This window comes from Choloepus didactylus, chromosome 22 (genome assembly GCF_015220235.1).
Source record: "Choloepus didactylus isolate mChoDid1 chromosome 22, mChoDid1.pri, whole genome shotgun sequence".
Taxonomy (NCBI): domain Eukaryota; kingdom Metazoa; phylum Chordata; class Mammalia; order Pilosa; family Megalonychidae; genus Choloepus; species Choloepus didactylus.
This window is the reverse complement of record NC_051328.1, coordinates 33429109-33444634: the sequence shown is the minus strand read 5'-3', so window position 1 is coordinate 33444634 and position 15526 is coordinate 33429109. Positions and strand designations below refer to the sequence as shown.

Here is a 15526-nt window from a genome sequence, read left to right as displayed (position 1 = left end):
CCCACTGTCCCTGCTACCCGGGCCCAGGTTCCCTCCCCACTTTCTTCTATGTCCTGAAATCATTTCCATCCTTCAAGGCACCACCTTAGGGGTTGTTCATCTTGGCAATTCTCTGATCTTCCTCTCCTTTTAATTTTTGAAGACCTTATAGAGAGATACACATGATTCAAGGCTCCTGACTTCCTTTTGCTTGATTCCAGGCATAGTCATCCTTTCCTCCCAAACAGAGAGAGGGTAGTTATATAAATTAAGGTCTGTGTCATAAATATCTTCCCCTTACCCTTTACAGTGACTAGCTCAAGGCTGAGAGCATGTTCAAAGAGGCTTAACGGTTGACTAGTTTTAAGAGTTTGCATCTCAAGAAACGTGACTTTATTTTACTGTATCCATAATTGTGTAACAATATCTTGACCAAAAATTAAAGACAAACCACTCTGAATTCCACTCCCATTGTGTGCTAGCAGTTTGATTTTTTTCTTCTATTCTTTCATTTTATGTCCATATGCACTGAGAATGTGTAAACACTGTGATCACAGTGGAGATGGAATTCGGCACTCTGCTTTTGTCACTCAGTATGCTATCCCAGGCATTTTTTTATTTTGCGACACAGTCTTCACAACTATCACTTTTTAGGGGCTGCATAATGCTCAAGTGTGTGGGTGTAGCATAATCTCCTGAGCCATTTCCTTTCTGTTGGTAATGGAGGCTGGTTCGGAATTTTCACAATGACAGACAATGCTGTAAGTCACCCTGTTGACACACGCTGAGCACCTGTGATGGAGCAGAAGCTGTGCTCAGCTCTGCGAGAAGCAGCTTTGTGTGTGTTGCTTTCACCCGCTTTCAGATTATGGCCGGAGGGTATTATTAGTGGGACAGAGGGTATAAACATATTTGCGGCTTCCCAGTCATTTTGAGTCTAATCCCAGGGACTCTACTTAAAAACCCAAAGAACTGTTGGAGGTCACAGGTTTGAAGGAAGGTGGTGGGGAGGTGCGTCTCAGATGCTTTTGTCTGGTGCTCTTCTGGCATCAGTAGAAATCACTGATTCAGGGTGTAGAGGCAGCAAGTAAAGTACAGTGAGGGGATGAGGTGATGGAGCAGCTACCTGGGAATTGGGGAAGGCAGGAGCCTCCTGCTTATGGACTGTAACATTTTCAAAAAAGAACTATCACCTCCTGACCCCCTTCTCTCACCACATCTGATCACCTCCAGCTGCACTGGCCTCCTTTCAGATTCCTGAACTTGCCAAGCCCTTCCTACCCGAGGCCTTAGTACATGCCATTCTCTGTAGTTGGAAATGCTCTTCCCTTCATCTTTCTCATCCTTTAATTCTCAGCCAAAATCTCACTTTTTGATGGAAGACTTGTCTGATTTCCTCGACTACATATGTTCACTGGCAACTTCCATTTCTCTGCCAGGGCAGATATACACAGAAGTATCAATTAATTGATTCCTTAATAGTTTTAAACATTTCTACCCCCACCCCAAGTAGACTCCAAGCTCCAAGGGGCCAGTGGCTCTCAAGGTGATTATTGCTGGATTCCCCACTAGCCCAGCACCTAGCTCATCACAGACATTCAGTACATATTTATTGAGTGGGTGGATGCAGGAACAAATGAAAGAATGCTTGCAAAATACCACTTAAGGTGGTAAAAGAAGACTACTGAAGAGACAATAAGTGGTCCCAGGTAATGTCCATGTAGTTCATTTTCTAGTCTGCAACCTGAGAGACTCAAGCTAAAAGTAGAAAGAACTACCTGAGTGTTATGAAAAAATGGAGGGGTCTGAAAAACATATATCCTGGAAGTCTTTAAAACTAATATGCAATCTCTAGAGGTCTGAGAAACAAGGCATGAACTTCTAATATCTAGCTTTAAAGCTCTCCTTTCAAGTCTTGCTGGAAATATTAGGACAACCTTAAATTATATTCAAATCTCTGCATTCAAAATTTAAAAACAAATATGAAAGCAGACTCTCCTTTCTAAGAAACTCCCAAGTTTCACCAAATATTGGAACTCTGGCGGGGGCACCTCCGAATTCCTTTGGCATCTGTGAGCAGCAGCCCTGAGAAGCGGTAGGGGTGAGACATAGGAAGTATTGGAAGCTGTGACAACAGCTTGGATTTCCACCTGATCCTCTGTGCTGATGTGCACATGGCCATGATCAATAGCTTCAAGAACACAGGTGGAACATGGATCAGATTATAGCACAACCTTCCCCCACGGGTGACTGCAACAGTCAGCAGACTGATCTCTCTGCCTCCAGCCTCCCCATTCATTTTGCACACACTGCAGGTGACTGTTCAAAACTCAAGTCTGATCCTTTGGTAGCTTTTGATCAAAGCCAGGTTGGAGTCCACATTCCTAGCTTGGTGTACGAAGTCTTCGTGTGCATCTGATACCTGTCTCCTTGCCCAGTCTCACTTCTTGCCCCTCCTTCCTGGGTCCTTGAATCTCCTTATGGGAGATCAACTACCAAACATCCACTTTGAGCTGTTATATGAATGAATGAGAAATAGATTTCTATGTGTTAAGACAATGCTATAGCAGCTAGCATAACCTCAGCCCTAACATTAGCTGTTCAAGTTACTTAACTGCTCTGTTTTATCATCTGTAAAATGGGGATAATAACACTGCTGTAGAGAACTGAATGAGCTAATAAAAGTGAAGTCTTCAGCACAGAGTCTAGTAATATTAAGCTGCCAATACATGTTGTCATTGATATTATCATTACTATTATTTGCCTTCCTCTAAAGGAATGCCACTGTTTCTTAAGAGAGAGAATATCAGTGGTCAACCTCATGTTCTTTAGAGCAAATACCTTACCTTTTTACTTCTTGCACATAGTCTGCATTTCTGTCAAACAGGTGGGTCATGGAGTCTTTGATTGCTTCATGTTTGAAAGTAGAAGCTGTTCCAAAGACAGTCACATTGGGGATGGTGGAACACAGCTGAGCCACAGCTTGGCCCTGGAAGTGAAAATCAATAGACAAGTCACACATAAAACTCAGCATCCAAAAACTGGGCTTGCTGGGTGTAGAGCGAGGTTTCTTAACCTCCACATTACTGGCATTTTTTAGACTGGATAAGTCTTTGTCAGAGGGGCCTGTCCTGAGCATTGTAGGATTTTTAGCAATATCCTTAGCCTCTATCCACTAGATGACAGTAGCACCTTTCAGTTTGACAACCCAAAGTGTCTCCAGATATTGCCAAATTTTCCCTGGGTGACAAAATTGTTCCCCTTTGAGAACCACTGATGGAGAAGAAAAGTCAACGGGTGCTGGAGTCAGACAGATCTGGGCTCAAACCCCAGCACCAAGATTTAACAGCTATTTTTTAACCATGCTGAGCCTCAGATTCCTCATCTATAATTGGAAATAACAGTATCTACTCCTTAGGGATCTTGGAAATGTCCCAGTTTAGATCATCCAGAAGCAGACCCTGAGACAAGAATCCAAGCGTAAGTACTTTTGCGGGGAGTGATCTTGGAAATACCAGAAGAGGGAAGAAAGTCAGAAAAGAGAAGCAACCAAAAAGGCTGCTATCAAGGCCATTTACACTGTGGGCAATGGGAGCTTAAACCCATGGGGAATTCTGTGAGTGAGTACAGAAACTGTCTCAGAATTATCCCGATCGAGCGGTGAGGAAGTTACTTATCCACCAAATTTCCATCTGATATGGTTGAGTGCTGATTCTGCAGAAGCAACTCTCACATACTCTGATTTGTCCTTATGGGCCAAGCATCTTCCATGGCCAGAGAGAAGCCCTCAGTAAGCAACCTTCAGCGTGCTGAGGTGAGTGCTGAGGAGACATGGCGCAGCTGACAACATGGGCTACAGAGGGTGTTAAATGAGGCAACCTGTCACATAGGCCAAGCACCTGGCACAATGTGACACCAACACTGAATAGGTACTCAATAAATTTTAACTGCCTTTCCACCTCAGTGGCTGATTATATTTGGGACTGAGACATCCAGGCATATAAAGAAAAGGTCAACACTCAAGTTTTAAATATTAAGTGGTTCAGGAGAATTCACATACGCAGCTAGGAAGAGTGATTTTCCATATTCTTTTCAATATGGTGGAGATTGCAGTCACTGGACAAAATACCTTTCAGCAAAACCCAATTTGCTGGTAATTAAGATGCATGCTAAAACCAAGCGCTGTCTCTTTCCAGTGTCCCATCTGCCATTTCAGGGAGGGAAATTATTCTACCAAAGTCATCTGTGGTATTAATTTCCGCCTAACACCTTATTTGCATATCTTCGTGTTGGTAGACTCAGTCAGGTTGGCAGGTCAATTTATGGAAATGTTATCTTCCCACCAGAGGCAATTAAAGACAAAACTGAGAGAATCATAAAATGTCAGAGTTGGAAAATCATCTAATGATCTCCTCCCCATCGCTGCTTAAAGATGAAGGGAAGGAGACTCAGAAAGGTTAAGGTCACCCAGTTTTTCAGAGGTAGATCTGGGACTCAAGGTAAGGTCTCTTGACTTCAGCATTGCCATTTTCTGTTATGCCAGGCTGTCAGGCTATTTTGACATTTTAAGCTAAGCAGACATTTAAGTTGCTACCTAAAATAAATATGTTACTGACATGCTCACTTGGAGGTGAACATTTCAGAATATGGTCATGAACCTAACACTCCAGGCAGGCTACAGTTCTCTGTTCCAAGAATAGCTTTGATATTTGTTTAATTTTTTTATCCCCAGATTTTAGGGAACAAAGAGAGGACTAACCTTCTTAGTGAGTAAAATATCAGCAACCAACACAGCAATTCTCTAAAATTCCCTGACCTCAGATAGGCACAGCTCCATCTTGATAGGGCTTGAGCTAACCTTATTAGTGCCTGGATGGAAAATTAGTTCTAATTCCAATATCCTTGTAGAGCCACTGGTCCTCTGTTCTTAGGCAAACATGACATCTATTCGCTCAACTGTTTTCTCAAATTCCCATTATGTACCAGTCATACCATGCTGTAGATGCTGGTGTGACAGAAATGATTGGCACACCCTAATCTTTAGCTCTAGTACCAAGCCACTGAGTCCCAGACTTGTGTGTCTAACTACCATTTTGGCATCTGTTTCCACTTGGCTGTCCCAAAAACACTACTTCAAACTCAACTGATCCCAGATGCAACCCAAATGAATGACGCCTCTTAACTGCAGTCTCTGCTTCAATGGATGGGGTGGGACTCCACTGTTTATCCACTGCTAAAGCAGGAATCTGGGATTCCTCTTTCTTCCTTACCCCCACATCCAATTAATTAGTGACTGTGTTGTTTCTTTCTCCTCAAAATCTCTTGCAACTATCCCCTCCTTAGTCTGGGTTGCCATACTTCCTCTTCCAGATTATGACACCATTTCTAACTGGTCTGGCTGTATCGTGTCCTTCACACTGTGGCCCTCCATGGTCTGACCCAGTCTAACTCACCAACATTATTTCCCTTCACACTTTCAATATCTGCTTCCCACCAACACATGGAACTTGTGCAGCTGCTGTACAACATCTGCCATGTGCCAGGAGCTGTGTGAACCTCATTTCATGGCCTTCTCAGAACTAGCTTTTACACTTATTTTACTGAGGAAGAAGCTGAGATTTAAAGAAGTTAGGTCCCTGGCCTAAGGCCGCCTTGGTAGGATGTGGCAGAGCTTGATCTGCTTCACTCCTGGCTGCTGCATGCACCATCTGAGCAACCATGAGTAACAGATCAGTGCCTCCATTCACTCATCCATGGATATGTGGATAGCAGTACTACTTAGATTACGGGATTGTTGAAGGGTTATGTGATGTAAGACATCAAAGGGCTTCGAACAGTGAGTGCTTGATAAATATCTGCTACCACGACCACTATGACTACTATTACTATTATTTCTTGGTATCATTATTATTATTAACTGTAGTAACATATTCACCACTCTACCATTAGGCCCTCTTCTATGTTCCCTGATAGATCTGTCATTTCTTTCTCTACAACAGCATCTGCAACAGCCTTCTGTGGCTGCTGACTTACCCATCTGTGAGCTTCATGAGGGCAGGGACCATGGCTCATCCGCCTCTGTACCCCAGTGCCCAGGAGAGACTAGCATATAACAGGTGATGGATAAAACTTGATGAATTGATACATGAGAAACTAGAGGATCTCAGTGTATTGGGGGCAGCCCTCATAATTTTAGTTTTCTATGTCCTTTAATATAGTGGGGTCAAAATAAAATTTAGATTTAATTACAATATCTAGTCTCTGAACCAAGTAGAGCTTTACCATATCCATTTTAAAGAGAAAGATAGGTGTGGTAGTAAACTGAGATCATATAAGTAATGAATTACAGGTGGAAAACACAAATTCCAAGATTCATCTTGGGCTCAGTACATATCTGTTTGCCATCCCTCAGTCTTTTAACTCTCTATCAGCTCACTTAGGCAATGAGAGACCCTTGAAAGATCTTCAATTATTTTTTAAAGTAAATAATGCTCAGCATTCCGTATTTAAGCAGAAAAGTGCTTTCCCTTACATATACAGAAATGTGTATTCTCCCTTCTTCAATTCCCAAGGTGAACACATGATCAGCATTTAATTTATCCTAGTTTCTCCCATATGCCTAACAAACAGCATGGACTCAATAAACATTTGTGGAGGACTGAATGAATTTTCAATAAAAAAGATTTTGCAATTTACCTCCAGACCTAGAACATAAAATGAACATGACAATCCATTCTCCCAGCAATAGCAGTAAATGGAGATTTGCACATTCTTTTTTTAATTGATTTTCCTTTCTCTCTTCAGAATGTAAGAATCCTGCACCAAGTCTACACTTCTCTTGCCTACTGTTAACAATAACAACAATAATAGCAGCTGTGGTTCCTTTTGTCTCACCATGTGCCAGGTACTGTGCTAAACGGTTTCATTAAATCTTAAAATCACCTTTGAGGTTAATATTAGTGTTTCAGCTTTATATATGAAAATGGGATTTGGAGAGGTTAAGAAACTTGTCCAAGGTTACATAGCTTGTAAATTAATATGTCGGGAGCAAACCCAGGTCTTCCTGACTCCAACGGCATTCTGCTATTATTCTTCTTATCCATCTAACTAAGCACTCAAGTTGCTGACATGGGAACCCATCTCCTAGAGAAAACCATGGGTCCTTAGCATCAATCTGGAAGGCTCCATTGCTCCTTTTTGAATAGCTTTGCTCAGATTCATGAGTGACCAGATTTTCAACTGCATTTTAACAAGCTCAGTCCCAATTCCAGGGCTGCTGGGGTTCCCTCAAGCACAGCACAGACAGCAGGAAATTCAAAGACAGTAAAAACAGGAAACTGTTTTGAGTCCCTTAGATATGACTCTTATCAACAGACTGGCAGTTACACATCCTATTCCAGACAAGCTAGGCATACTAGACAAATGATTAGAGGAGTGAATGCTTCTATTTAAAAGGCTTAGTAAATTTACCCAGTATGTACTAAGTACTTGATAAATGGTAGTTTTTAGCTGTAACAACCATGGAAATTGGACTGAGCCTGGTTGAAAATCTGATCACTTGCTAAATGGGAATTTAGGCTAGATGATCCTGTCAGTGGACTGACAGTCAGTGGACTGAGATTCAGGAGACAGCACTAAGTGTCAGAGAAGGCTACCTTGGCTTAAAAGGGTCTGCACAGTATTGACACTGTCACATTCCCAGCCTTGTTTTGCACCATATTCCAGAACTCTCGCTTTAGCTGTGTGGAAAACGCTCAGTTCTCCCAAAATACCTCCCCACCACCACCACCACAGGACCTTTGTACATGTTCCCCTACCCAGAACCCTCTTCCCCATCTCGTCTCCTGGCTGACTCCTGGTCATCCTTTGAATCCCTGCCTCTCTGTTACTCTATTGAGTCATTTATTTCATCATTATACGGTTATTTAATGAGTGCCTGTGATGTGTCAGGCACTATGAGAAATGCTGCAAATACAAAGGTGAACAAGTTATATATCGCCCTTACCATCTTGGTGCTTGCATTCTAATGGAGGGGACAGATACTAATAAAATAAACATAACTATTAATCGTACAATTACTGGGGAAACTCGAGGAACCCAAGGATTGCCAGCCAGCCCTAACCCTACCGACGCCGGGAGGAAGCAAGCCTTCCAGCCTCTAGTTATTTGGTAACAGACCAGAGCCCTGAAGGGTCTCTCTCTGGGAAAGCGCAGCTGGTGCCCGCCGGGGCTGCTGGGAAGTCTGGAGCCGCCCCTCGCCCGCCTCCGGGTGCCTGGGGTGTCCCTGCCCGGCCGCTTCCCGCCCGGAGGCCTTGGGCTCTGTTCTCAAAGCCACCATGGGAGTACGGGAAGAGGAGAAAAAGGGAACTGTTTCGCCCTGCTGGCTTACATCCTAAACTAAGGGAAAAGCGATGGCAGGCGTTGAGGTGGACACAGGCCGCAGAATTCTGACCTACTGTCGGTACTTTACCCTTGTCCCCAGCTGTCCCTCTGCAGGTAACAGCAGGGCATCTAAACAGCAGGGCAAATCAGGGATCCGTCCCTCTCGTTCACAAGGGGGCAGAACGCGGGTGGGCAAGGGCCCGGCCCCCGGCAGCAGAGCGGGCGCGCCAGCCAGGGCGCCCCTCAGCATCGTGTTTCACCTCAGGCAGAAGACAGTTCCCGCAGCTCGGACAACCTGTTTCTTGATGGGCTGCAAAGCGCAACAACCGCAACGAGGTGAGCACCGCTCGGAAAGAAAACACCGGTACCGATAACCCGACAGGACTTCAGAGCGGGGCTCACGAGACGCTTCACTACAGGGCGGTGCCCGGTGCTCCCACCCCATAGACTCAAAACAAATGTAAGACCTTCACAACGAAATGACCCATCTAGTCATTGTCCGAGAAAAGGGCCTCGATTTCCTCAGAGGAACAGCAGCTCCGGAGAGGGCGCATCTTGATGACGTCGCAGCAGCTGCTTCAACCACGTGGCCACATGGCGCCACAGCTACTCTCCTTGGAGGAATAATTACCACTTGCTGAGCCAAATTCCAGAAAGGGAGACTTCGGGGAAATACTGAGAGCTAAGGAATGCAGCCGACCAGTCCTCTGATAAATTCTGAAGATGGACATTGGGATCATAACATCTCATTGTTGAGATGTCACTATCATACATCAGACTTTCCAACAAAGATCAAGATCAATGTCAGACTCTTGTGGGAACTAATTTTTTAAAATCACACTAAGGTAGATACATACATATCTTTAAAAAGCCCAGTTTATCTTTCAGAAGATGATGTTCATGTGCTCGAAACATTTACTATTTGAATATTGCATTTAACCACATTGCAATAAAGTTCTGCAGTATCTTGGGGGAAAAAAGTACAATTATAACTTTGAAAACATTATGCTAAGTGAAATCAGCCGGACACAAGAGGGCAAATATTGTATGATTCCACTTATATTGAAATATCTAGATTAAGCAAATTCAGAGAGACAGAAAGTCAATTAAAGGTCATCAGGGGCTGAGGAGAAAGGGAATGGGGGGTTATTGCTTAAAAGGGTTTCTGTTTTGGGTAATGAAAACGTTCTAGTAATGGAAGGTGGTGAAACACTACTGAATTGTACACTTAAAAATGGTTAAAATGGCAAATTTTATTATATATATATATACCCACAACAGAAAATGTACAATTACACATCCAAGCCATGAGGTTGAGAACACTAATACCAACCTCTGAGCCACTAGACCAAGACAATATTGGTACACTACATTTCTGCAAACATGCATAAAGTGAGGGGGGTACATTAAAATGGATATATGTGTGTGTGTTTGTGTGGGACAGACAAGATAAGAGAAAGGAAAGGATTCGCCTGTGGTGAAGTTACATGTTCTCAAATTTGTTAGTGATTTGGGGCAAGTTAACACCCCTGTGCCTCTGCTTCACCATCTTTAAAACGGGAACTTGGAATTGATGATCTGTACAGTTTCTCCAGGTCTAAGAATTCCAGGTCAGGCTGACTGGTTCTTTAGATGGGCTAAAGAAAGTTTATTTAAAGAATTGCCCCCTCTTCCCCCCTCCCACCCTCAGCAAGAGAACAAAAGGTTATCCATCACTCTAAGTTTGGTGAAAAACTGAACTCTCTACTACTTCCTTGACTACTTCTGAGATCACCTTTAAGCTAGAATTGCCTTTATCCTCTTCTAAAAATGTTTTCACTTTTAAACAGCTCATGGAAACCACAGAATGGAAATGTGGTCAAAGAATGAAAAAGAATTATCAGAATGAATAATTCGGATATTCAGAATGAATAATCAGAATGAATGTACCAAGAGGACACCTGGAAGAAATTTTTCTTCCAAAAAATCGTCAGTTTGGTGTCTGATGTTCATCAAAGCATAGAGGGAGGCCCTGAGACTAGAAAAGGTAACCAAATGTTATTTTAAAAAAACCTAGTATGTGGGATACTTGAGCTGTACTTAATGCTTTTCTTATGACAATACAAACTCTCACATTAGGATTTAGACAGAAGGTCAGAAGCGTATTTTACAGATCAGTGTTGTTATCTGCCTGCTGTTCTGGTTTGCTAAAGCTGCCGAAATGCAAAATACCAGAAATGGATTGGCTTTTATAATGCGGGTTTATTAGTTCACAAATTTACAGTTCTAAGGCCATGAAAATACACAAATTAAGGCATCAACAGGCAGATACCTTCTCTGAGGAAAAGGCTGATGGTATCAGGAACACCTCTGTCATCTGGGGAGGCACGTGACTAGCGTCTGCTGCTCCTTTACTCCCAAGTTGCATTGCTTTCAGCTTCTGATTCCAGTGGCTTTCTCCTTAAGCATCTGTGGATTCTCACTTAGCTTCTCCAGGTCAAACTCTGAGTTCCATCTCTTAGCTTAGCATCTCCATACGTCTGGGTCTGTGTGGGCTCTGAGGCGTCTTCTCTTTAAGCATCTCTCAGCTCTCTTCAAAATGTCTCTACTTTTATCCTCTCATAGAAGACTCCAGTAAACTAATTAAGACCCACCTTGAATGGGTGGGGTCACATCTCCATGGAAATAATCTATTCAAAAGGTCCCACCCACAACTGGGTGTGTCACATCTCCAAGGAAACAGTCTAATCAAAGGATTCCACCCACAATTGGTCAGCCCCCACAAGACTGAATTAAAAGAGCATGGCTTTTTATGGGGGATGTAATAGATCCAAACCAGCACACCTGCCAAATAATTCATTTCCCTCAACTGGTGCAAGAAGAGGACATTCAAATCCCCCTTTGGGGGCTGATCCATGTGACCTGCCACCAAAGGCAGCAAAGAACGTCCCGTGTTCTCACCTGTTATGCCCACAAACCAGTCAGCTTTTCTTTCTCTTTCTCTTGCTTGTCACTCAAAGTATTGACCTATACATGGCCTTCCCTGTTACATATGTGTGCTGGGAATTTCAGCATCCAGAAGCTACAGGGACTTGTTGAGGAATGAGAGAGGGGGAAGGAGAAGAAAAAGTAGAAAAAGTGGGAAAGGCATTTTTCAGTTGCTCAAGATTACAAGTATGGACAATTTTATATTTAATAAAAAAAAACAGGAGACACATTCCTTGGGAAAATTGGTGGTTAATGGCTTTCATTTTTTTCTCTTTTATTTATGAGATATATCAGTAGTTCTCAGGGCACGGCACCTGGGAACATGTTACAAATGCAGATTCTTAGGCTCCACCCCAGACCTATGGAATCAGAAACTCTGAGGGGTGGGGCCCAGCAATCTGAGTTTTAACAAGAACTCCAAAGGATTCGGATACAGCGCAATCAGAATGAGAATCATTGCTACAGATCATCTTTAATGGCATCACCACATGTCTTTTAGATTATAAAGCCAACATGATGCTCAGAATAATTTCATGCAGATGGTTTATTTAAAATCATGGTGGGGCCTGATTATTAGTATATCATTTATCAATTCCCTGAGTAATTCTCACATGCAGCCTATGCAGAGATCCACAGTTATATAAAGTTTTTTTTTTCTAATTTTGTCAAGTTATGGTATTGTAACAATCCACTTCCTCTTTTCTCAGTTGAGGTTGACATCATAGCCTGTGGGTTTATTATGTGAGATCCTGTAGATGAGGGCATGACTAATATGGTCTTCTGTGAGTCAGTGATGCAAGAAGAGAAAATAAGCCCTTGGCCCCATTAGCAGACTCTGAAATTCTTGACACCTGGAAAGGTTCAGCCTCCCTTGCTCCTGGGTCTCAGCTATTGCTCTGGTGCACTCACATTTTCCCAGCCACCACAGCTCTGCCCATCAGCTGACTGCAAAGGGGAATATTTAAACCTTTCCCTCCGCTCAGACGGCTCTTGAGTTCACTGCAAAGGCACAGGTTGAGAAGCAAGTGGAGCATAGTGATGAAGAGTGTGGGTTTATTTATTCACCCTCTTCTGCATGTGCCAGGCATGGTTCCAAGTGCTCGTTTAATCTTTATCACGACTTCCATGGGGTAGGTACTATTTCATCCTCATTTTTCCATTGTGAGAATGAAGACAAGAGCAGTTCAGTAACTGTCCAAAGTCACAAAGCAAGTAAGCAACAAAGACAAGATTTGAACCCTCATGGTCTGGCCCAGCATCCATAATCTTAGTTCTGCCTTGTGCTATAGGGCAGTCGTGGGTCAGGAGGTTCGAGGAGGGAAGGAAGGGGAACCGTCTCTTACTGTCCATCCAGTTACTCTTAGTTATGCACTGTGCCAGGCTCTTTACTCACATAACATTCTACTCTCCCAACATCATATTCTCATCATTAAGGTAAGGAAACTGAGGCCCTGAAAGATCCAGTGACACTATCAAGGCTACCTTGCTAGTAATTGGAAATTAAGGCTCCAAAATTAAAAGTGATGGAATTCAACCCCAAGCTTCTTTGTCCCTATGTCCAAATTCTTTGCCCTTTGTCATTGGCTTTCTAAACAACTAAAGACAAGGCAATTAAGAGGTTGCAGAGCAAGGCAAAGCTCCTGGATCTATACCTGTCATTTACTATCTGGTTGCCTTTGGACTAGTCACTTAACCTCATTGAGTCTCAAATTCCTCATCTTTAAATCAGGGATAATAAAGTCTACCCCACAAGGTCAAGTGTGGATCATAGGAGGAACCACAGGTAATGTGCTTTGCCTGGGATCTGAACCAAAGCAGGTGCTCAATAATCTGGTTTCTTATCTATCTCCCTCTAAATCACCTCTCTGGGAAGCCTTCCCAGAAACCTCTGGCAGAGTGAGTACTACCTGTTTTGACCCAAAACTCATCACTATCCACCCATCCTTCATTCTGTGCTGTCAATCTCCCCTACTCTACTCTCCTCTTTTCCTCCCCTCTTCATCCACCCTCTTTCCTCTCCTCCCCATCTCCTCTTTCTCCTGGCAGGTACAGCTCTGAGCCAGGGCTCACAGCATGGCAACTAGAGAGTGGGCACCCCTCACTTGCCCCATGGGTTGGATGTTTCTGTGCAATGTACAGCCTGCCCAGCAGCACATTTTAATGCTACTAACCAGCCCTCGTGAGGATCATTACCAAGTCTTATAGCTCTTATCAGCACCACTCTCCAACTGTTGGAGATCATAGGTGGCCACAGAACAACCCACAGCCCACAGACCCCCATGTTGCCTGGTAATTGTACTCCAGCAACTGTGTGCCTAGCATCCTGACCAGGGAGCTAGTCCAGCCCACCAGATGGCCAAGTCCCATTCACAGGGCTCTAAATCATTGTAGGTCAGAAGCACTTCCAGGCTGGCTGCCTTCCAGTTAGTGCATCTGGATAAATTTCCTGGATGACTACATTTGCATAGTGGGATGCCAGATTTGCATTTCTAGCCAAACTACAATTTGTACCCACAGTTTGGAGCTGTGATTTTGATAAATGCATCCATTTTAACCAAAAAAAAAAAAAAAAAAAAAATTTAAACTACTTGTTAGGTAGGATGACCATGTAATTTACTGTCCAAAAGGGGAAACTTTTTGAGTGAAAGGGGATACTACTATTATTTTTGCCTGTTCAACAGGCATAAACTGGAAGTGTCCTAGACAAATTGGATCGTATGGTCACCCTAATATTGTCAAGGAAAAGAACTAATAGGGTGGCCAGAAGGCAGCAAAGTTTAGGCATCAGTGAGATTGGATTTGATCCTTGAATTTACTGCTCATCACTTGAAGGATCTTGCACAGATACTGTTATCTATAAAGCTGGCATAATATTACCTACCTCATAAGGTGTTGATGAGTGTTAAATAGACAGATATGTACAGAATTTCACACAGGATCAGGCACAAAGTGGAGCCTTAGGAAATAGAAGCTCACTTCCCATGTGCTGTATTGCCTACTCCCTAAACACAGGGATTTTTGAAACCAACATACAAGAGCAGAGTGGCGGGCACCAAGTAAGTGCCCTTACACAGGAGCGGTATGATTGTTTTCACGACTCAGTGCTCTGCCTTCGTGCCTTGTTATGAGAGGTCCCTGTTCATTGAAGGCATCACATTACCAGGTCCCTCGACAGGAACAGGAACCTGACCTTGATTTCAGCACTGTTCTGGTGTGATCACCAGTTTCACTTGAAAGCACCTGCCCTGGGCATGAAATACTCAAACCCTTAGATCATTGCTTTACCCTGCCAGTCCTCAGAGATCAGACATCAGAGCTCTTTCTGTGACTTCAAATCCCTCAGCCAAAGTTCTGAACTGGGTGGTGCATGGCCCCTCACAGCTGGAAGGTGCCTTGGTTGCCCTGGATAACAGCACATTAAATTTTCAGGCCTGTAGGGCACCGAAATGCACCTGACCTTGTCTCCAGATAGGAATTCCCACCACGTTGGTAAGCCCTATCTGTGTGATCTTTTAAACCTCTCCATTCTCAGACCTGCTCTCTTTAAAGGATGACATGCTTCCCATAGCTCTTTGTCCTGGCATTCTTATTAACACCAGGTTTTGAAGGTAACTGACTTTCTTTGCAAATGCTGCAAGAATACAATTAATTCTCTCTTAAGTTTTTTTTTTGTTTTTTTTTTTTACCAAGTTGACTCCTTCACTTAAATGGTGACACCACCCAGTCCAATGCTATGTCTTTATTCACTTCTTTATCTGGAGCCTCCCAGCACAATGCCAGGCACACAGGTATTCAGAAAATGTGGGAATGAATGAATGAATCAATCAATCAATGTTATCTTCTTTATTTGTCCTTTCTTTCCACCTCAGCAAGGCAACACCCTGATCCTCTCAGTCTCCTTTCCATGGCTCCACAATTTTTACATGATTATTTATTGTTTCATTCAGCAAAAATTTATTGAACGCCTCCCATGTGTCATGCACTGTGCTAGGTGCTAGGAACAGGAAGTGGCAAGTTTTGGAGATAGACTGCCTACAGAAGTATCCCTGATCCACACTTACTAGCCCTCTGGAAATGGGCAAGTAACAAAGTGTTCAGGAAAATCTTCTCATCTATAATATGTGGTAATGGTGCCCTCCTCAAGGTGAAGGACTTAGCTCCCTGCCAGGCACCAGCCGATATTATTAAACTTCATCTC

General features: G+C 43.2%; 1 protein-coding gene across 1 annotated transcript in view; it reads right to left on the bottom strand.

Annotated features, from left to right (window-relative positions):
- The window catches only part of VAT1L (vesicle amine transport 1 like), a 172623-nt gene that overhangs the window by 95243 nt on the left and 61854 nt on the right, over positions 1-15526 (bottom strand). Inside the window, exon 4 of the mRNA XM_037816254.1 lies at positions 2826-2968. Within this exon, the coding sequence (XP_037672182.1) occupies positions 2826-2968 (143 nt within the window). The remainder of the gene's footprint in view (positions 1-2825; positions 2969-15526) is intronic.